At 33.4% G+C, this 21,010-nt stretch overlaps 2 protein-coding genes across 2 annotated transcripts; both read right to left on the reverse strand.

The window, feature by feature from the left end:
* Positions 1 to 282: 282 nt before the first annotated feature.
* Positions 283 to 1,155, reverse strand: LOC137815927 (uncharacterized). The gene is made up of 3 exons (XM_068619034.2): positions 1,090 to 1,155; positions 771 to 844; positions 283 to 499 (listed from the first exon to the last, which is right to left on the reverse strand). Exons 1-3 carry the CDS (start codon positions 1,153 to 1,155, stop codon positions 403 to 405), a joined length of 237 nt encoding a protein of 78 aa, XP_068475135.1. The 3' UTR covers positions 283 to 402.
* A 970-nt stretch (positions 1,156 to 2,125) lies between these two features.
* LOC137815928 (uncharacterized) lies at positions 2,126 to 3,445 on the reverse strand. The gene is made up of 4 exons (XM_068619036.1): positions 3,433 to 3,445; positions 3,249 to 3,324; positions 2,875 to 3,159; positions 2,126 to 2,558 (listed from the first exon to the last, which is right to left on the reverse strand). The coding sequence occupies exons 1-4, from the start codon at positions 3,443 to 3,445 to the stop codon at positions 2,324 to 2,326; spliced, it is 609 nt and encodes a 202-aa protein (XP_068475137.1). The 3' UTR covers positions 2,126 to 2,323.
* Between the last annotated feature and the right edge of the window lie 17,565 nt (positions 3,446 to 21,010).

The raw sequence follows: 21,010 nt of genomic DNA on the forward strand, positions 1-21,010 counted from the left end.
CTTGTACAATTTAATCAACCTTCCTTTTCCTCAATACTAATTGACACTTGAAAAAACTAAATAATAAGTTATATGATACTGTCCTTTCACACAGATAGTTCTCTCTTCCCCATAATATATATATATAAACAATGTCAGTTGTGGAAGTATATAAACATATTGATGAGTATAAAGATTAGCATTATACAGTTCACTCAATAATGACACTTGCATTGATTCAAGTGCTTACTGAGGATTGTTTAGAAAATCAACTTTTAATTCTCCAAAATGCAGAAGCCAGAGACTCAGGGAAACCAACCTCCCCTAGGTTCCTCTACACACAGCACAACTCTAACAAATATGCACAAACACAACCTACTTAATTTGAAGATCTTACATAACTCACTTTCATTTTCCTATGATTCAGGATACCCAACTGAGAATCCCCCAGCCAGAAGAAAGTTGTTCTCTGCTTCCAAGAAGAAAGGTAACAGGGGCTTCATCGAGGGATGGTAAGCATCTAATGAATTGCAGAATGATTACCTTAATATACTCATAATACGTATGCTATCCTGCATGAAAAGCATGGCATATAACGATATGTACTATAATCTATAACTGTTTAATTAAGAAATGAGTCAATAGATATGTGCTAAAGTTTCCATAAACTATTCACGAGAGTACTAGACTATGACTTGGAGTTGGATCAGAAGAGCATAATATATCAGAAAGCTTATGAACAAATTTATTCGCCTAATATCTCTTTTTTTCCTGTTGAAATTCTTATTGACGATGCAGCCTCTGTGCTCTGTGTTGCTGCTGGCTTTGTGAAGAATGCTTCTGAACTACAAATCTGGCTAGAGAACTATATTGGCATGTTAGCAAGGGCTGTAACTGCTTCTTTCCTAGTTTGTTAGTGTTTGACTTTTAGTGACTTTCATCGTATATGTGTTTGCTTTACCTTGTAATCACATTGTTGTAATATGCTTCATCTATGTATTATTACTGATCATCTATTCTTAATAAACAAGAGTCTTTGTCTTTCATTTCTGTTACGGAGTTAATATTTTAGTCCTTGTTGGTATTTGAAGTATGCCATTTGTTTGTGACCTGATCAGTAGTTTTAGATTTACCTAGAATGATGGAATAATGAGATGCTTGATTGATTATTGCCATTTGATATGATAAAAATGGGGTTCCAAAGATTGTTCCCAACTTGAAGGATCAACAGAAGACTTAAATTTATACCCATAGCAACCAAAATAAGCATTTGTCTAAGCATATGGTAAGGGTTTCCCCGTATGTATGGATCATACAAGAATGCTTAGAAATTACTTCTGCAGGTTAGCTTCTCTGCAATATATATCTTGTGTTCAAAAGGAATAGATAGCATACCACTTTGACTAAAGGATATAAATTAATGTTTAAACTATAGGAATTAATATTTACACATTCGATGAAAATTTCATACAATAATATGTTAATATATAAATCAAAAAACTTGTTTTAAGACTTTGAAAACTACATAAATAAAGCAAATATGTTAACCCGCCCATGTTATCATATTCAACTTAACGTCTTTCATGACTTGGTAATCTTCCTCCCATATTCCTATACTCAGATAAGTGTAGTGAAATCAATCCGAAAAAAATGAAGGGGGTTGATTGATTTTGAAAATAAAAAATGGATGAAAGAAAAGAAACTGCGTATAAAAAAGAATTATCAATGAAAGGAATTATACAGAGGTACTACCAATAAAATGATTAAGTTAACATCTTCAAGATTCTCAATATCAATAAAATAGTTTATAAGATGTCAACAGAACCAGAACTTTTTAGGGGTTTCAAGATTTGAAGTATTAAACATAAAACAGATACTCATTTGAGGGTTGTATTCCATTTGAAATTGTAATTGTAAGTTGGAGTAGAAATTGAACATATTCCTTCAAAAGTAGTAATTGTTGATGAGGATTTATAGATAGAAACATTGAGAGTTGTATTACGCATAGAGCTAAACTTTTGTGTAACGAAAACATAGTTACTATGAATATTGTATATTATTACAATCTTTATATTCCATATATTCTTTTACTTACCTTATTTTAGTTTAGTTTACGATAACATTCTATCAAAAGTATCTCAACGTATGAACAAGGAATTATTCTGTAGATTAATCTACAGAAATAAATTTCTTGTGGCATAGAGAACATGCAGTTCTATTCGTACACAGCCAAGTTTGGCACCACGACCAAAAAACAAAGAAACTCAAAGATGAGTATAAGAAATACAAATACCATAGTCATTCTGTACAAAGGTTCATCTCCTGAAACAAGGCAATACACACACTACGACACATAATCCCTTCCCGCCCATCTCTCCTCGTACTTTCCAAATGAGTAGGTAGATGATGGTATCCCAGACAAGTGAAAGGGATCAGGCTCAATACCATAATCTGTGAGTGGTCTATGCTCAAGAATATCATCATGATTTTTCACAAAATCTGGTATCTCAATCTCTCCTTTCTTTACATCATCCCAGAGGTACTGAAGCCGGCTTACATACTTGATCTTCCAATATAATCTATACCAAGAACAAAAATTACCAAAAGCAAAATAGGATTAGTGTAAAAAGTGATAGTGGGTCAACCAATGTAACTGATAAAAATCATAGCTGTTGCAAGACAACTATGACCCTACTCGCACAAGCTAAGTAAAATTAATTAATTTTTTCTTCTAAAGCTCTAGTGCAAAAGTTAATTTTAACTGAAAAAAAGTTATTCATTTTACTTTTAATTTTGTTCTCCTATAAGTTTATCCAAACACAACCTAAATTATACTCCTAAATAGAATGCTTTTGAATGTTCGTTTGTGTTAAGAATCAATAGACGATTAGTTACCCTCCACTCAAGAAAAAGCGGCCAACAGCAGCGATGACTAGCCGGGACCGAAGGCCAGGGTGGATGAAATACACAGTTTGAAGCCTGTCCTTGAAATCAGCAGGAAGTTCTTCATAAATCCACCTTAAGATCGTTATGCCAGGGGAATTATCCTCTTTCTGAACGGTGGTGTGCACGTAAACAATACAGAATGGCTCATCCGGCAACTCACTGCAGATCTTGTGAAACACATATCTCTTCAGTCGCTCTGCACTCACAACAGTTGCTGCACACCATTTAAAAGCACTTCAGTGCCAAATCAATGGAATACAAATGGAATAGAAGTAATTCAAAGTTCAAAACAGCTTCTCCAAAAGGATACAATAGGAATTTACCTCACTAGAGCTTTAATTTTCTTTTTCTCGAAAGCAACGTATCCCACAGCTAGTGTAGCTCCTGGTGTAGTATTGGCTGATTATAATGTATATGGGTGGTTTAATTGTGCCTAGAAGATGATTTTTTTTGTCCGATTGCAAGGACTTTTATGTGGATTTTTTTGAACACTTCTGTGAGTCTAACATTGATGTAACATTGATGCAGTGTAGTGATATGAAGGGTGCACGGTCTGCTGTTTGTTAGGGAAAGCTTTTTGGTGTTTATATGTTTTTTTTTAGTTGCATAAAGTGCTGCAGAACCATGTAGTAATAACTATTGCAGCAGTATCTTGATGTGGGCGGAGACATTCTTACTATGCAGTAGGGATTTGTAACTTTGGGTTGCTCTTGTGTGTTTTTAGTAAGTTGGTGGGTAAGTTGTGAACCCAAATATTCTATGAATGAGGCCATTTAGAATTTTTTGAAATGAGGGAAATATTTTTTAGAGTTTCTAGTGTTCCCAGTAGGTTTTTCAGTTTATGTTCTAGATGCGAGTTTCAATAGGCTAGATGTGATACCCCAAACTATATATAAAGTGTGGTTTTTGTTTCAAACTCTTACTCTTGTCTTGACTTTGTGAACTGTTTGTAACTGATTGTTTGGGCTCCAAATAGAGAAAAAGCCATTGAACGCATGAAAAGGGCTCTTGATGACACAATTATCACAGATAAATTAATTTGATTTTTCTGATTGTGATTATTCTGTCAAATACCTATACTTGGTGTTAGTTAGTTGCATGCCTGAATCCAGAAGAGACCCGATACAATCAAATACTTTTCCTTTGGACCATTAAAGAACTAGGTCCTCTTCCTTTGTAGTTTGAAACAAATTGCAGGTGCAGTTTTCTAACCCAAAGGATCATATCCATTGAACTTGGTCACAGATATCGCCAATTTAATACACTTCAGTTTTAAAAAGAATCTGATGATAATCTTGATATTTTTTTAAAACAATTTCAATTTTGTTTTAACCACCTGTACTTGCTGTAGGTCCATTGCTCGCCTGAAGCCTGAAAAGGCTGAAACAATCTTAATACTTTTCATTTGCTCCTTGGTAAATGTACTTGCAAAAAGAACAAAGAAGTTTGTTTTAAAAAACCAAATCCTCGTCTTTTGTTGTTTGAAACAGATTGCAGGAGGTGCAGTTTTCTGATCCAATAAATCATATCCATTGAACTAACTCTGTTACAAAGATCTCCAACTTTAAACACTTCTATTTTAAAACGAAGGCACACCTCTTGCTATAAATTTGGCTTTAGCAGTTTTTGCTTGCAGAATCTGGGTTTAGGTTGGATACCGAAATACTATTACAGTCTAGTTCCTTTTACGCACTAGCTGCTAGTCAGTTTGGTGTTGTAGGTCATGCCTCACATCAAAATGGTCTTGTGTGTGATGTAAGATTTATAACTAACCTGCTGATAAAAAAAAATAAAAAAAATTATAACTAACCTAATTTTCTTGATATTTTTTTTAAACCCTTCACTTTGTAAAGTTAAAGTAACAATTTCGGTCTTGATACAGGAGTTCCCACAACAATTGATTATCATAAACTTATCCTTGACATAGAGGCGAGTGTGTCTTTTGTGTACTTTTGGTAGCGTATTCTTTAGCGATATTTTCTGTTGGTGAGAAGTCAGAATTTAAATGACTAAATCTAATATATGTCATATTTTCATCTTATTGCAGGATTTTAGATATGGCAAAGTTGATACCGCTTTTATTCCAAAACACGAGGAAGAGTTGGCAATGGTAAGAATTTATTAATCTTGAAAATATTAATGTCCTTAGCAATGGGCTTAAAAATGTATTTCATTGTTGGAGTTGTTTAAGAACAATTTTTGGTAGGAAATACTTTAGAATCATGCACTGCATTCTTCAAGATTATCTATCATGATTGGTTCTACAGCGATGATATTGCAATAAATGAAGATGGATGAATATTCCTTATCTGATGTGATGCTTTAATGTAACGTACGTAATCGCACTTAATCGTAATGAAGAAAGAGAGGTTTTGATGAACCCTAATTGTAGAGAAAAATAAATATAAAAGAAACTTTTATTTACTTGTATATTAGAGAGTAAAATACATGGTATATATATAAGAAAAAGATTAAGACCTAGCTGAAACAGAAAAGAAAAGTTGGGTCAAACAAACAAAGCCCAATAATTTAAAATAGAAAATTAAATATATTAACACCCCCTTCAAGCTGGGGAGTAGATATTTGTCAGGCCTAGCTTGGATTTGAGAGTAGAGAATTGTGCGGAAGCAAGGGGCTTGGTGAATATGTCAGCAACTTGCATTGTAGAAGTAATGGGTAGTAGTTTGAGGAGACCAGAGTTAAGTTTTTCACGAACTAGGTGACAATCAATTTCGATATGCTTGGTTTGTTCATGAAAAACTTGATTGGAAGCTATTTGAAGGGCAGATTTGTTGTCACAGTACAGGGTTGCAGGCTGGGAGAGAGGAAGATGTAAATCCTGAAGGAGGTAAGACAACCATTGTAACTCACATGTGGTGGTGGCAAGGGCTCTATACTCGGCTTCAGAGGAGCTGCGGGAGATAGTTGAATGCTTCTTTGATTTTCATGATATTAGGGAGTCTCCTAAGTAGATGGAATATCCAGTGACAGATTTGCGTGTGGTAGGACATGTTGCCCAGTCAGAGTCACTAAAACCACAAAGGTGAAGTGAACTAGTGTGAGAAAAATATAGTCCTTCACCAGGGGTGCTCTTGAGGTAACGCAAAAGACGTGAGACAACTTGCTGATGTTGAGTTGTGGGTGCAGATATTAATTGGCTTAAATTGTGGACAGCGAAGGCGATGTCTGGTCGCGTGTTGGTTAAGTAAATTAGACGTCCAAGGAGTCTTCTGTATTGAGAAGTGGCATCAGCATCGAGAGGTGAGCCTTGGTCGGGAGAGAGACGGGAGGTGAGTCATAGGAGTGGCCACAGGTGCAGAGTCAAGCATGCCAGTTTCTTGAAGGAGATCAAGAGTATACTTGCGTTGACTTAAATGAAGACCAGTACTATTGCGAGCAATTTCCAGTCCCAAAAAGTAAGTGAGATTACCTAAATTTTTTATCTTGAAGTGATGGTGAAGGGATGCAGTAATTGTATTGATTTCCTCCGTGTCATCACCAGTTAAGAGCAAGTCATCAACATAAACAAGAATAACAGTGAGTTTATCATTATTATATTTAAGAAAAAGAGAGTGATCAGCAACAGAAATAGAGTAATTATTTGATAAAAGAAAAGTAGAAAGTTTGGCGTACCATTGGCGACCAGCTTGACGAAGGCCATACAAAGACCGTTGAAGCTTGCAAACATGCTGGGGAGAAGGAAGAGAGAGGCCAGGTGGGGGGGTCATGTATATCTCTTCATGGAGATCACCATGAAGAAATGCATTATTGACATCAAGTTGTTTTAAAATCCAATTTTTGGTAGTGGCAATAGCAAGCAGAAGGCGGAGGGTAGTGAGTTTAGCAACAGGTGCAAAAGTGTCTAAGAAATCAAGTCCTTCAAGTTGGGTAAACCCTTTGGCAACAACTCTAGCTTTGTGGCGCTCAACAATGCCATCAGAATGGTATTTGATTTTATATACCCATTTACAACCAATAGTTTTCTTTCCTGGAGGGAGAGGGGTAAGTTGCCAAGTATTGTTAGCAGTAAGAGTTTGAAGCTAATCTTGCATGGCAGATTGCCAAGAAGCATGTTTGGAGGCTTCGTTATATGTCTGAGGTTCAGGATGAGAATTGATAGAGGAAATAACATTTCTAAAATTGGAAGATAAGGAATTGTAAGACAAGTAATTATGAATAGGATATCTACTACTTACAGTGTTGGTTGCAGTGTGGAAATCTGCAAGATAGGCAGGTTGTCGGTGAGGACGAGCTGATCTTCTTGGAAATTGGGGTGAGATGCTTCCTGGAGATGCAGGCGGTGATTATTCTGATGGAGGTGCAATGTTGGATGCAGGAGCAGAGACACTATTTGTTGGAAGATCATAGGATAATGAGGCTGGTGGAGGAACAGTATTGGGTGCAGGAGTAGAGGCACATGGCTCGACAGGAGGTGCAATATCAGAAAAAAAAAATCAAAAGCAGAATTATATGCATTAGAAATAGGGAGAGATAAAGTGTTAGGGTCCTTAGGCAAGCCACTGTCCAATTTATATGGAAAGTGGTTTTCATGAAAGATTACATGTCTTGATATCTCTATGCTATGAAACTTTAAATTTAAGATAATATAACCTTTTGTATTTTGCGGGAAGCCAAGAAAAATACCTTTGATAGATCTATCATCTAATTTTTTCCTATGTGCAGTAATGGTACTAGCATAACAGAGACAACCAAACACTTTTAGAAAGGAAATGTCATATGGTTTTCCAAACAACTTTTCATGAGGAGTGATGTTATCAAGTAATGGAGTAGAAATAACATTTATTAAGAAAACAACATGATTTACAGCAAATTCCCAAAAAATAGGAAGAAGATTTGCTTGAAAAAGTAAAGCCCGGGTTACATTTAGTATGTGTTGATGTTTACGTTCTACAATGTCATTTTGTTGTGGTGTTTCAACACAAGATTTTTTATGTATAATTCCCTTTGAAGCATAAAAATTTGACATAGCAAACTCAACACCATTGTTAGTACGAATCGTTTTGATATTAGTTTTGAAATGATTTTGAACGAAAACAGTGAAGTTAATGATGTGTTGACGCACTTCATGTTTGTTATGCAGCAGAATAACCCAAGTATAACGCGAGTAATCATCAACAATAGTCAAGAAATAACGAAAACCTTGCATAGAAATTATGGAACATGGTCCCCAAATATCAAAGTGTACAAGATCAAAAATAGCAGAGGTAACAGTATTACTTAAAGTGAAAGGAAGTTTTCTCTGTTTTGCACGACTACAAGTGTCACATACATGATGAGTATCAGCAGTAATAAAAGAGTATTGTCCTAGTCTATAATGCCATAGTGTTTTGTCTGTGATATTACAATTAATAAAAGGAGCAAAACAATGCGGTTTAGAATGACTAGAAGCAGGCAAGGTAGTGACAAGGTACAAGCCAGCGGTGGCTTTAACTGTACCAGTCCTCTCTTGAGTGAGATTGTCTTGTATAATGCAGTGGGTTGAAGTGAAAGTTAAAGTACATTTAAGTTGGTGTGTGAGTTTAGAAACATATATTAAGTTTAATTGAAAATGAGGCACGTATAACACATCAGACAAATAAAACTGATCAAAAAATCGTACTAAACCAGAATATGTGGCATAAACAGTTTGGCCATTTGGAAGACTAATTAAGACAGGTTTAATTTTAGTATAAGTAGTAAAAACATTCAAATTGTGACAAACATGATCAGTGGCACCAGAATCAATAATCCAAGATTCTTTCATAGAAGATAGTGAAGAGAGAAACTTACCTGTTGAAGAATGCTCAGTATTGGGGATTTCATTCGTAGAGATGGTGTCGACTTGATTAATTTGAGTGTGAGGGGCAAGATCCTCAAGGTTTTGCTGACGCAAAATGTTGGTAAGGAATTGGCACTGTTGTGATGTAAGTTGAATCCCCTTTACATTCTCTTCTTTAGGAAAAAGCTCAGAAAAAGTGTCAGTAGTAATCATATTATTGGCTTGGGATGTCCAATTGGTGAATTTGTAGCCAAGAGGGAACCCATGCTTTTTATAACAGGTGTCAACAGTGTGGCCAAGACGATTACAAAAAGTGAAAACTTTTCTAGTAAAAGAAAACTTTGAGGTTTTAACATTACCAGAAGGAAAACCCACTTTGCGAAAACAAACAGCCTCAGTATGACCATATTTACCACAAAAATTGCATGTAATAGTGTGACTACTATTAAACTATGAAGACTAGAGTTTTCATTAAACATTGCCTAAAAGATTTTTAAAACCAATCAAGATTTTGAAAGTGAGAACAGAAAAAATAAATAAAAAAAAATAACTAAGAACAGCAAAGAGGGAAATAAAAATCAGAGAGAAGCGCAGCAGAACTCTTCAATCGAAGAGCTCTGATACCATATTGCAGTAAATGAAGATGAATATTCCTTGTCTTATGTGATGCTTTAATGCAGCGTACGTAATCGCACGTAATCGTAATGAAGAAAGATAGGTTTTGATGAACCCTGATTGTAGAGAAAAATAAATATAAAAAAAACTTTTATTCACTTGTATATTAGAGAGTAAAATACATGGTGTATATATAAGAAAAAGATTAAGACCTAGCTGAAACAGAAAAGGAAAGTTGGGTCAAACAAACAAAGCCCAATAATTTAAAATAGAAAATTAAATATATTAACAGATGAAATCTCTAGAAATTTTTTGCTCACAGAATCAGGGTTTGGATCACATATAGAAACATACTATTATTGTCTCCTTGCGCTTCAAATGATAGTAAGTTTGGTGTAATAGGTCATACCTTTCATCGGATGTTCATGTGTGTGATGTAGGATTTATAATTAAGCCAATTTTGGGATATAGTTCTCAATACTCACATGATCACGAAATGACTGGTATAAAACTAATTGTTTCCCACTGCTCATGAGTACGGTGACACTGTCATAGAAGTTGTTGTCCAGGCTAGAGAAGAGCTTGCAGCACTTAGTGTGTTAGAGTGAATGAAAGTTGAGGGTATTTAGAAGGGCAATGATATATGCACAATTCCAATTTTTTATACAACCACATTACAACTTCCAATACTATTAATTTAATATTTTTTTATATTATTTAATTACAAATTTACCATTTACTATATATATTTATTTCTAAACCTATCACATTAAGGATTGTATACAACTCCAAAAGTTGTCAAACTATCATTTTCCTATTTAGAATCCTCTCATAATTGAAGAGAAAGGAGAGTGAAATGAGATGAAAAGACCATGGTGCCCTTACTTTCTCATACAATAATATTAATAATGGAAATTATTATTAAAAATAATTTTGTGTATAAGACATAACATAATTTAAAGAATCATAAATAATATTAAAATTATCTAAATAAATTAACTTAAGTAACAAAATTAATTTAAATTAATAAAATGAAAAATAATAAAATTATACTTACATTTAAAATTATATGTAATTATTTCTTTGAATTTTACATTTTTTTTTCTTTTATTTATAAATGAAACTTTAAATTATTTTAATTAACTAAAATATGCACAAAATTAATAATTATTTATTCTTTTTTTATATATAAGGGTAAATTTGTAATCTTACAATTTACACTATTCAAAATAATTTAAAATACTTTTACAACCATTACATCACTCACGTATCTCAATAAACTTTTTTCACACATTCACCCTAACATACCCTAATCCAAACATACTCACTTTTTTCACACTTTCTTCTCACATTCTCACCCTCTCACATCCTCAACTTTCTACTCCCAATCCCAACAAAACCTTAGTCACTTGAAAAATGAAGAGAATAAAAAAAGGTCAGATATGTTCACGACTTGTGAGTTTGGTGCGAGAGATCTTCATGGAGTGTTCATGACAACATATTGTTGGACTGTCCTGGAGTCTATGGCCTCTTAAGTTAGCTTTTGGGTTTGTGGTTCTCTCAATATCTAAGACCTTCCTATTAGACTGTAGTTAACTAAATCATTAGGTGCATGCGTTACAAATATATTCTACAAAAGTGATTTTGGATTAGACAGTACGGAGAGAACAACAATAAAGACGGTTATAATAAGTGCATAATTAAACCCTAAACTCTAAACCTTAATTGCATCATCTTGAAGGTTATAAGTGATACAAACATAGATAAGGGCTAGAACTCTAATACCTAATGAAAAAAATATGCATTAAATGTCCTCAAATACAGGAAATAAATCTTAAGATATAAAGACTTTAAATCTGAAGCAAATCTACCAAATAAATTCCTAATTCCAATTCCCTAACTTTAGGATTTCCTAAAAACAAATATAGATTTATTATCCAATTATTGTATATTTACCATACAATCAATCTGCAGTATTTACACCCTTATTTCAACATCTTTTTTAGTCAATTTTTTATTCTCCCAGATTGTACTAAATCTCATATGGCAAGTACTCTGTGTAAGCACAAACTATATACAATTTAGCACAAACTATATACAATTTAGAAAATATAGTAAGATTATATAGATAAAAATTTATGTATATATTAAGAGAATGATTTGAGAGAGTGTGTGAAAATCCATCTATTCTCAATATCAATTAATCACTATTTTTAGTAAAAACCTATAAAAGTTTACTGTAAAAAAAATATTCATGCAATTTGTGATATTAGTACACTGTAAACACAAATAAATGACATATAAAAGATGGAGTATCCATGTCCACATGTCATGCACTCCAAAAATTATCTATCAAAATGTGATTAGGGTATTAGTGACCTCAAAGCAGCGTGGTTTAGCTATTTAGAATCTAACTTATATCATGATTTTTTTTCTAGGATACAAAATTTGACTTATTTACCTTTCTTCTATCATTTTGTTTTGTTTAGTAAAAGTTCAATCAAATATCTCAATCTTAAAATTGTACTAACTTTGCATTTTTTAATTTTAAAATATAATAATATAATTATTTCAAAATTTAATCTATTTCTCCTTAATTTTTAATATCCAACAATATACCTCTTTCTTTCCTTAAACTTCAGGTTGTTGATCTTATAATTGGGTTAATAATTAAACTTAAAAGTTGAATATAATTGATATTTTTCATTGTGCTAAATTTTATATATCTTGTTTGTGCTTCCAGGTTAACTGGTACAAATTTGAAGTGATTGTTGACTCTCCTAAACAAATAAGGACTTCAGCTCCTTCAAAAATTACTTTTAAGATTCCTCTCGTGGTAAAGCCCTTTTATCTTCTTGGTAGTGTTGTGATGAAAATTGAAACTGCAAGTTCTCTACAGTGTCAAGCCAAGTAGCTTCCATTGCTTTGCTCCATAAGCCTATCCACAAATTCATAAATATTGGACATTTTACTTTGAATTTGTGATGATGATTATACAGTATGCATATGACGAGGAAATTTAAAAGAATACTTATTCGGATATGATGTCACTTAATATGTTTTTCAGCTGTTTACCTACTTTACTCATTGCTTTAATTGCTGGTTGCTTTCTTCATAATCTAATGGTGATAGTGTTTTCAGAATATTTAGGTACGCATCATCATTCGATTTTCTGGTGATTATGTGGATGAAAGGGAAGTAAACACTCTTGGAAGATGGAAAACCAGGATTGTTGCAATCGATGCATTATGTAGCCCATGGATGAGACAATACAGGGCAAATTTTCTCCTTCGGTATGTTAATATTGGTTTATGTGGCTACTGCTTTTATGGATGCAAAATCACAGTTATTTGTGTATTACTACAACTTGTTTTTCCTTTTCCTTGTATTAATATCATGTTAATAAGAAAGGTCAATATTATATACACTTTTACGTGTATATAATATATGTCAAAGCAATTATGTAGGAAATGGTTGTGGGTTGTGTATTAAAAAGTGAAAAAATAACAATTCAGTGTGTGAAATGAGAAGAATTATGTTCAAAGCATTCTGGATGGTGAGAATTTATTAGTTTTGATGATTTTTTTAGCCGTGATAAGTTTGATTCTATAATGTTATTGGAAATGAATAACCTTTTCAATTTAAAAAAAAAACTTAGGTTATTGGTTGTAGACTATTGTTTACCACATTAGTTAATGTAATTTTAAAATTGATTTATTTTAATAAAAAAATATATTTTTTAATTATAACCAAAATGATTGTCTTTTATTTGAGCTTATGAAAGTGTAGGTTAAGCCCACGCTTCTTTGTGTGGCAAACTTGTAGGCTAAGCCTACGCTTCTTTAAAAATGTGTGGATCTCTCGAAGGCTAAGCCCGCGCTCCTTTAAATAAATATCATTTTGTGTGGACAACACATAGGCCAAACCCACACTAGTTTAAAAATTGTGTCACCTCCTTGTAGGCTTGACCTACGCAGAAAAGACACCAATGCGTCGCCCTCACTCGCCAATATTTTTACGTCGAGCACATTAGCTTCAAAATTTCCATTAACGTTAAGCCCACGATAGTTACACTGTTGCGTCCGTTTTTTATGGTTAGCGTCCGGTTTTGGTTCATCCTAATAAACATATTTTTTGTAGTGGTTTATTTGTTTACATACTTATATTTTTAGAAGTTAATTTTTTTTTTGTCATACCAGATGGACATGTGGTGTGTTGGTGGAACTTCATGTGGCCATAACCAACCATTAGCTATAGAGACATTATAGACGATTCAAGTGAAGATGAGAAGAACTATGAGTTTGTAGCGTGAGAGGAAGATGTTTTTAAGGCATCTTCTTCACAACATATTCCATTAGACAATTGATCATCACATTGAATGTGAACTTTCAAATGCATGTCTTTCACCACAAAAGAGGTTACATTGAATGTCATAAAACAATATCACATAGGCAACTATTATGAATTTGTCATTGTTGAATCAAAGACAAACACATATGTCGCGTGTTACATTTATCATGACAATGTATGTCCATGAGTAGATATGCACAAAGACGAGTAAGGTATTGAATAAATTAGTGGACACGTTTTCATTAATGAGATTCAATTGTCTTTAATGGACGCATATTTGGTTAATTCAATTTTATTTAAATGATTGAATTAATGTTATATTTATGCTCTCATTGTAAGATGATAGGGCATGAGCTTGCTCAGTGTCGGGTGATTCATGCTCAGGGTTGTGTTCCTGGGCCTCAACATAAACCTTATGAGAAGATAACTTCTAATGAATGAAATCAGGGGAGGACCACGACTCCTAAACAACGTAAAGAGTATCGAAAGAAAGTTTCGGAACTGAAGCTCGTGGTAGGCCCCACATTGAAGTTCCTGGCAGGGCTAATGCAGGGTCCCCCTTGGGCCACATTACTTCTTATAAACCAGGCATAATGGAGGATGATTTTTTTTATATGTCTTCTCTTGAGGATGCCTCAGATCATGAATCCAGGCAGGGGTTGTCCCCTCACACTTCGGATTTCCCAGATCAGGGAATGTTACTTGCTATTATGCAAGCGAAGGGTTCAGAGTCTCATGAGTTTATTGAGGATCATCATGTGGAGGTTCGGGCTCTTGTGGCAGTTCCATCCATGTTGCGTCTCACCTCTCCTCGGAGAGCTAAATCACCTGCAAATTCTACAACACCAATCAATACTCCAATTGATGGTCATCACGAAGAGATCTCTGCAATTGTGACTGTACCATCCCTATCGTTGGTCCTGCAAAATTATTTTTCCTCTCTCGAGGGTTTGGACTCCACAGATGTGGGAGGTGATCCTTATTTTGTTACGACTTCTATTGATGATCATCACATGGAGGTCTCTACTCCTGTGGTTGTTCTTACCTCTCCTCAGAGGGTTAAATCTCCTGCAAATTCTACAATACCAACTACAAATCTAATTGATGGTCATCATGTGGAGGTCTCTGCTATTGTAATTGTACCACCCTCGTCACCTCATACCTTCCCTCGGAAGGGTAAACCTCTTGGGGATGTTAAAGCATTATCGTTGGTCTTGCAAAATCATTTTTCCTCTCGTAATGGTTTGGAAACTACAAATTTTGTTTCAAAATTTTGGGTTGATCCTAATGAGATGGAGAAGGATGCTAGTGATATTGGGGAGGAAATAATTTGCACCAAAAGAAAACCAGGGACACCACCTAAGGGGACTGATAAATCCAAAAAAACTGTTAAGACAGTCCTTTCCACATCGTCGCAATGAATGTCTCTTCATTTTTCTAGAATATTAGAGGACTGGGAAATCACCAAAATGTGGAGATGTTGATTAGTTTACTTAAACTACATAAACCCCTTCTGGTTTTTCTTGTTGAACCTATGGTGTCGTATACTGATGCTTTTGAATTCCTTTTCAAACCTGTTAATATGCATTTGGTGGCTACGTCTCCTATTCTTAATAAAGTTGCTAAGCTTTGGTGTTTGTCGGTTCCTAATCTGGTCCAAAATTTCTTGGTAAATGAACAATTTATTTCTGTAACTTGTCATTTTCATGATAAATGTTTTAGCTTTGCATGTGTTTATGGTGCTATCACATACGTGGCTAGACGGTTTTTGTGGAGGCATCTTAGTTCCTTCATAGGGCCTTGGTGTATTATGGGAGATTTTAATGTTGTGCTCTTGGTAGATGACTGTAAAGGGGGGGGTGACTCTTAATCAAGTTTCTTGTAATGAATTCCTTGATTGGATTAACTTTAATGATCTTTCTTGTATGCCTTTTACTGGAACATGTTATACTTGATGTAATGGAAGGAGAAGGTTGCATAGAATTCATAGAAAATTGGGTAGAGCGTTATGTAACGGAGTGTGTCTGGATGCATGGGATTCTTGTACTTATCAGGTTCTTGTTAAAAATTGTTTTGATCATTCCCCTATACTTGCTAGTAATTCTTTGAGGAAGGTTAGCAATTTTCGTTTCTTTTCTATGTGGCTTCAGGATAAATCACGTCTGAAGCTTATTCATGATTCTTGGGATAATAAGGTTGTTGGGTGTCCTATGTTTATTTTGCAACATAAGTTAAAAAGTTTGAAAATTGAGCTTCATGATTGGAATAAAAATTCTTTTAGTAATGTTCACAATGTTGTTCTTCTTAAGCAGAGTCTCCTCCTTGGTATTCAACAAACCTTAGAGACTGCTAGTATGTCTGATATTGATAGGCTTCTCAGTCAAGAAAAGATCACTAAGGTGGAGCTTGATCAGGATCTTCACTGTTAGTATTTGTTTTGGAAAGAAAGGGCTAAGATGCTTTGGTTTAAAGACGAGGATAAAAATACTGCTTTTTTCCATGTTGTGGTCAAAAGGAGAAATAATTCTAGTGGGATTCATCGTCTACAGATTGACAATGTGGTTATGGAGGATCCTGAACTCATTGAGGAACATATTTTGGACTTTTATAAAACTCTTTATGCTGAGTCTATTTCTCTTGATCAGGATACATATAATATGGAAGATTTTATCGGGACTTATATTCCTGAGTTGGTTTCCTCTGAGGAGAATACGATGTTGATTAAATGTCCTAATTTTTTTGGAAATCAAGAATGTTGCTTTTAACCATAATGGTAATAGTGATCCTGGTCCTGATGGTTTTGGTGGTGTTTTCTATCATTCTTGTAGGGAAATTATTGGGACAAATGTTTGCAATGTTGTTCAACAGTTTCTTAAACAAAACTTGGTTCTCTCTGGAATGAACAATAATGTGGTATTTCTTATTCCTAAGATTCAGGGTGTTGAATCCATTAAAGATTACATGCCAATTGTTGTTGTCAATTTTAAAATTAAGATTATTTCCAAGATTTTGGCTTATCGGCTTGCTCTTGTGGCTGTCAGAATTATTTCTCCTAATCGGTATGGGTTTGTGCAGGGCAAACAGATTCATGATTGTATTGGTATTGCTTTATTAACTTGCTTTCTAAAAAGGTTCACGGAGGTAATGTGGCTAATAAAGTTGATATTCACAAGCCTTTGACACTCTGAGTTGGAGGCTTTTACTATTAGTTTTGTCACGCTTTAGTTTTCACCCCTTGTTTGTCGGTTTGATTAGTAATATTCTCCATTTAGCTATGTTTTCTATCCAAATAAATGGCAGTTTGGTGGGTTTTTTTCCTTGTAGTAGACGTGTTAGACAAGGTGATCCTTTGTCTCCTCTACTTTTCTGTCTTGCAGTGGAAGTTCTTAGTAGAGGTCTCTCAAAGCTTGTGAATGATAAGAAGATACTACATATGGCTAGTCCGCAAGGTTTTCTCACTCCCTCTCATATTTTATATGTGGATGACATTTTTGTTTTCTACATGGCAGATAATAAGTCTCTTGGAAATTTGAGTATTTTTCTTAAAACATATGGTGATTTCTCGGGTCAATATGTTAATAATTCTAAGAGTAATTTTTTCACCATGGATAATTTTGTAAGATTTGTCACCAAAATTCAACTTATTTTTCTTGTAGTCATGGTTGTTTGCCTTTCACTTATTTAGGAGTGCCTATTTTTGTTGGCGTTCCAAGGGGTCGTTTTCTTCAACCTTTAGATAATAAAGTCAAATTAAAGCTTGCTTCTTGGAAAGGTAAATCTCTTAGCATGATAGGTCGTGTCCAGTTGGCCAATACGGTGGTTATGGGTCTTCTAGCTTATAGTTTTAATTTGTATAAATGGTCTATCTCTCTTCTTAAGTAAGTTGAGTAGTGGTGTTGAAATTTTATCTGGACTGGTGATATTCTGAAAAAATGTATAACTATTGTTAATTGGGCTACGATTTGTTCTCCCCTTGAGAATGAAGGTTTGAAGATTATTAACCTTCACCATGAATATAATGCATATCTTCTTAAGCTTGCTTGGAATTTTGCTTATAACAACACTTGGTCTTTGCTCTTGAAAGCCATGGTTCTTAAATCAAAATACGAGTTTCGAATGGTTTATAGATCCTCATCTCTTTGGCCTGTAATTAAGCAGTTTTATTCTACTATACTTGATTATACTTATTGGACTGTTAGTACAAGTTCTCTTATTAATTTCTGGAATGATAAATGGTGTGGTACTTCTTCTTTAACAAATATTGTAGGATTATCTGATGGTGCTAGTATTCCGGGTACAGTCTCCCAGTTTTTGGTAGGTGATGATTGGAATATTCCATTGTCTTTACAGCAAATGCCTCATCTTTTTAGTCATATCATGGTTAGGGTGGAACAGGATATTCCTAATTGGATTCTAAATGAGTCTGGTCGTTTTACTCTTAAATCAGCTAGGACTTTTTTCTTGGATCCAGGAGTTCCATGTGGTTGGGGTAAACTTATTTGGTCTTCATATCTTCCGCCTTCCAAAACTTTGGTCCTTTGAAAAGTTTTTCATGGGTGACTTCCTACATATCAACATATTCAAAATAAATGTTTGCATATTTGTTCTATGTGTACGCTTTGTGAAGAGAACGAGGAATCTATTCAACATTTATTTTTTGAATGTTCTAATGCTTTGCATATTTGGAGTTGGGTTCGACAAATTTTTCCTACTTCTCATTTCTCTAATAAGGATGATCTTCTCTCTTTTATTAAGAGTGATGGTAGTCTTTTGATTAAATTGATTAAACTTGATGTGATAACTTTTTCTATTTGGATGATATGACGTATGAGGAATTATGCCTGTTTTCAGGATAAGATTGAGGTTTCTACGACAATTTCAGTTATTAAATATTTAACTCGTATAATGGGTAATTCGTCTAAAGCTTCAATGATATGTTGAATTTCAATGTGATCAAGTTTTTTGGTATTAATACTCGTACTGGTAAAGTTTTTCATCCTCTTCTTGTTAGATGGGAGTTTCCTTCACTAGGCTGGGTTAAAATTAACATTGATGGGGCTGCTAGGGGATATCATGGTCTTACTACTTGCGGAGGTATTTTTCGTGGGAGTATGGGGGGAATTTATTGGAACTTTCTCTATGTTTCTTGAAGTTCAGACTTCTCTGGTTGCTGAGTTTTATGAGGTTATACATGCTATGAAGGAAGCTCAAAAGATGGGGCTTACTAATTTCTAGCTAGAATGTGATTCTGCTTTGTTTGTGCCGTGTTTGCGGCTAGGACCAATGTTCCTTGGATGCTTCGTAATCGATGGAATACTTGTCTTAATTACGGTAAGAAAATCACGTTTAAGGTTACTCATATTTTTCGTGAAGGGAATGCGTGTACTAATTTAGGATTTATTCATAGAGAATCTTTTCATTGGTATAATAGGCTACCATCTAGTCTGTTCTTAAAATTCTTTATGAATAGGTATAATCTACCTATGTATCGTTTTTGTTAATATATGAGTTTTGGTCTAGTCCTCCCATATTTTTGTATTTTCTTTATTTATTTATTTTTCTTTTTTAATAATACTTTTTTCATGTGATGACAAATGATTGTTGTTACTTGAGGTGTCAGCATAATTGAGATGTCAAGTTGCACAATGATGCCTAACATAAAAGCTTTTAAAAAAATAGTATGTTTAGTTTATTTATTTATTTGTATATGTTGATGTTTATTTCTTATATAATAATATTTAATTTTTAATTTTTTTTTTATTTTTTTTAAAGAATGTATAAAAAAAAATTAAAAGATCATCATTTACGTATTATTCATTCATATTCACATATACTTATAAGAATTATTGTAGTTTTTTTTAATAAAATACCGATGTTGTGCACGCGTACATGCCTAATTTGCAACAAGTGACAATACATAAAGGTGCATTACGAATTTGAAAGAAAGAGAAGGGCCATAATGAATTTGAGAGAGAATGCTTTGACACCTTCAGAGATATTTAGGTCTAAAAAAAAATTAAAAATAAAAATAAGACATTCTAAAAACCACACAAGGTAGAATTGAATTTGTGCCTAAAAACACCTCCGCTCAAGTTGCAAATAAACTATATTTATTAAATTTTTTAATTTGATTTATTATTTTCTTATCTAAAAGTAAGTTTGCTTTTTTTTTTTGAGTTTTTCATAATAGTGTTTGATATACCTTTATTTATAAGATAACATTAAGTAACTTATGTTGGGCTAAATAAACTCTTAATATATCAAAGTGAAAACAATACTTACTTTTATAACTTTATTCTAAAATAAATGTTTTAAGATTATGAATATTAGGCAAATATTTTATCTTTAATGTAATTTTGACAATTTGACATTTGTTCACTAAAATATCATAAATTAAGTTAGACATATTTTTTTATTCAAACCAAGAACATTTATTAGATAATATTTATGATTACAACTTTTATGCATACAAATTTTTCTAATTCATTATAAAAACATCCTTTAATAGGATTGCAATGCCTTAGAACAAGATACACTTAGTATCTCTCATGCTCCTGTGTAGCTACACCTCAGTGGAAGAACTTTTGATGCAATTTATCTGTAGTGTGTGTCATATCTTTATGAATGCAACCACATCTTTTTATGCCCTAACTTTTAATGTAATTTATGCACAATAAATTATAATTACAAAATTTAAACTTTATTTTCAACCTAATACAATTCACACACACATATATATATATATATATATATATTCAAAATCTTAATTCGTTTAAGCATTCCAAAGGCAAATTTATTAATTGATATACTTATTTATTAATTGATATCTCAACTACTAATTCAAAATCCATCAAAGAATCCAACTTAATTGGCTTTGTACCCTTTTGAATCAAACAAATCATCATTATATATGTCAATCAAAGATTAATTTATCTTTGACTATCAAATTAAAGCACCAGTTTAGTCAATTTAAATCTTATAAGAATAATTTACATAATTAGATCCCGTGATCTAAAAAATACAATTGCATGAGAAATCAATATACAATAGTAATATAACAATACTTAAAAATAGTTTATATTACAAACACCAGCTTTGTGTTACCCCTCAAATACATACGTAATATAATTCTATTAAGATTTAAAGGTTGACTCTCTATCCATTATTTTTTTTTTATAAATATCCATATAGACATTCCTAACTCTTCCTTTACCACCCAAGATGCAAATTAATGATCTAGGATCTACTACTCTAGACCTCTCACGTGCCTTCTCTACAAGAAATTCTCTCAAACGTCAAATGAATTAGTGTGAATAAAAATTAAAATATTCGAACACTTAT

This window comes from Phaseolus vulgaris, chromosome 1, assembly GCF_051622355.1.
Source record: "Phaseolus vulgaris cultivar YP4 chromosome 1, ASM5162235v1, whole genome shotgun sequence".
Classification (NCBI taxonomy): domain Eukaryota; kingdom Viridiplantae; phylum Streptophyta; class Magnoliopsida; order Fabales; family Fabaceae; genus Phaseolus; species Phaseolus vulgaris.

What these genes read in the sequence shown, in the direction of transcription:
- LOC137815927 (XM_068619034.2), bottom strand. Translation starts at nt 1,155, where the DNA reads ATGGCAATAATCAATCAAGCATCTCATTATTCCATCATTCTAGGTAAA. An exon ending in AATCTAAAACTACTGATCAG is followed by an intron (nt 845 to 1,089) that starts GTCACAAACAAA and finishes ATGCCAATATAG; the next exon opens with TTCTCTAGCCAGATTTGTAG. An exon ending in CAGAGCACAGAGGCTGCATC is followed by an intron (nt 500 to 770) that starts GTCAATAAGAAT and finishes GCAATTCATTAG; the next exon opens with ATGCTTACCATCCCTCGATG.
- LOC137815928 (XM_068619036.1), bottom strand. An exon ending in AAAATTAAAGCTCTAGTGAG is followed by an intron (nt 3,160 to 3,248) that starts GTAAATTCCTAT and finishes TTGGCACTGAAG; the next exon opens with TGCTTTTAAATGGTGTGCAG. An exon ending in CGCTTTTTCTTGAGTGGAGG is followed by an intron (nt 2,559 to 2,874) that starts GTAACTAATCGT and finishes TTCTTGGTATAG; the next exon opens with ATTATATTGGAAGATCAAGT.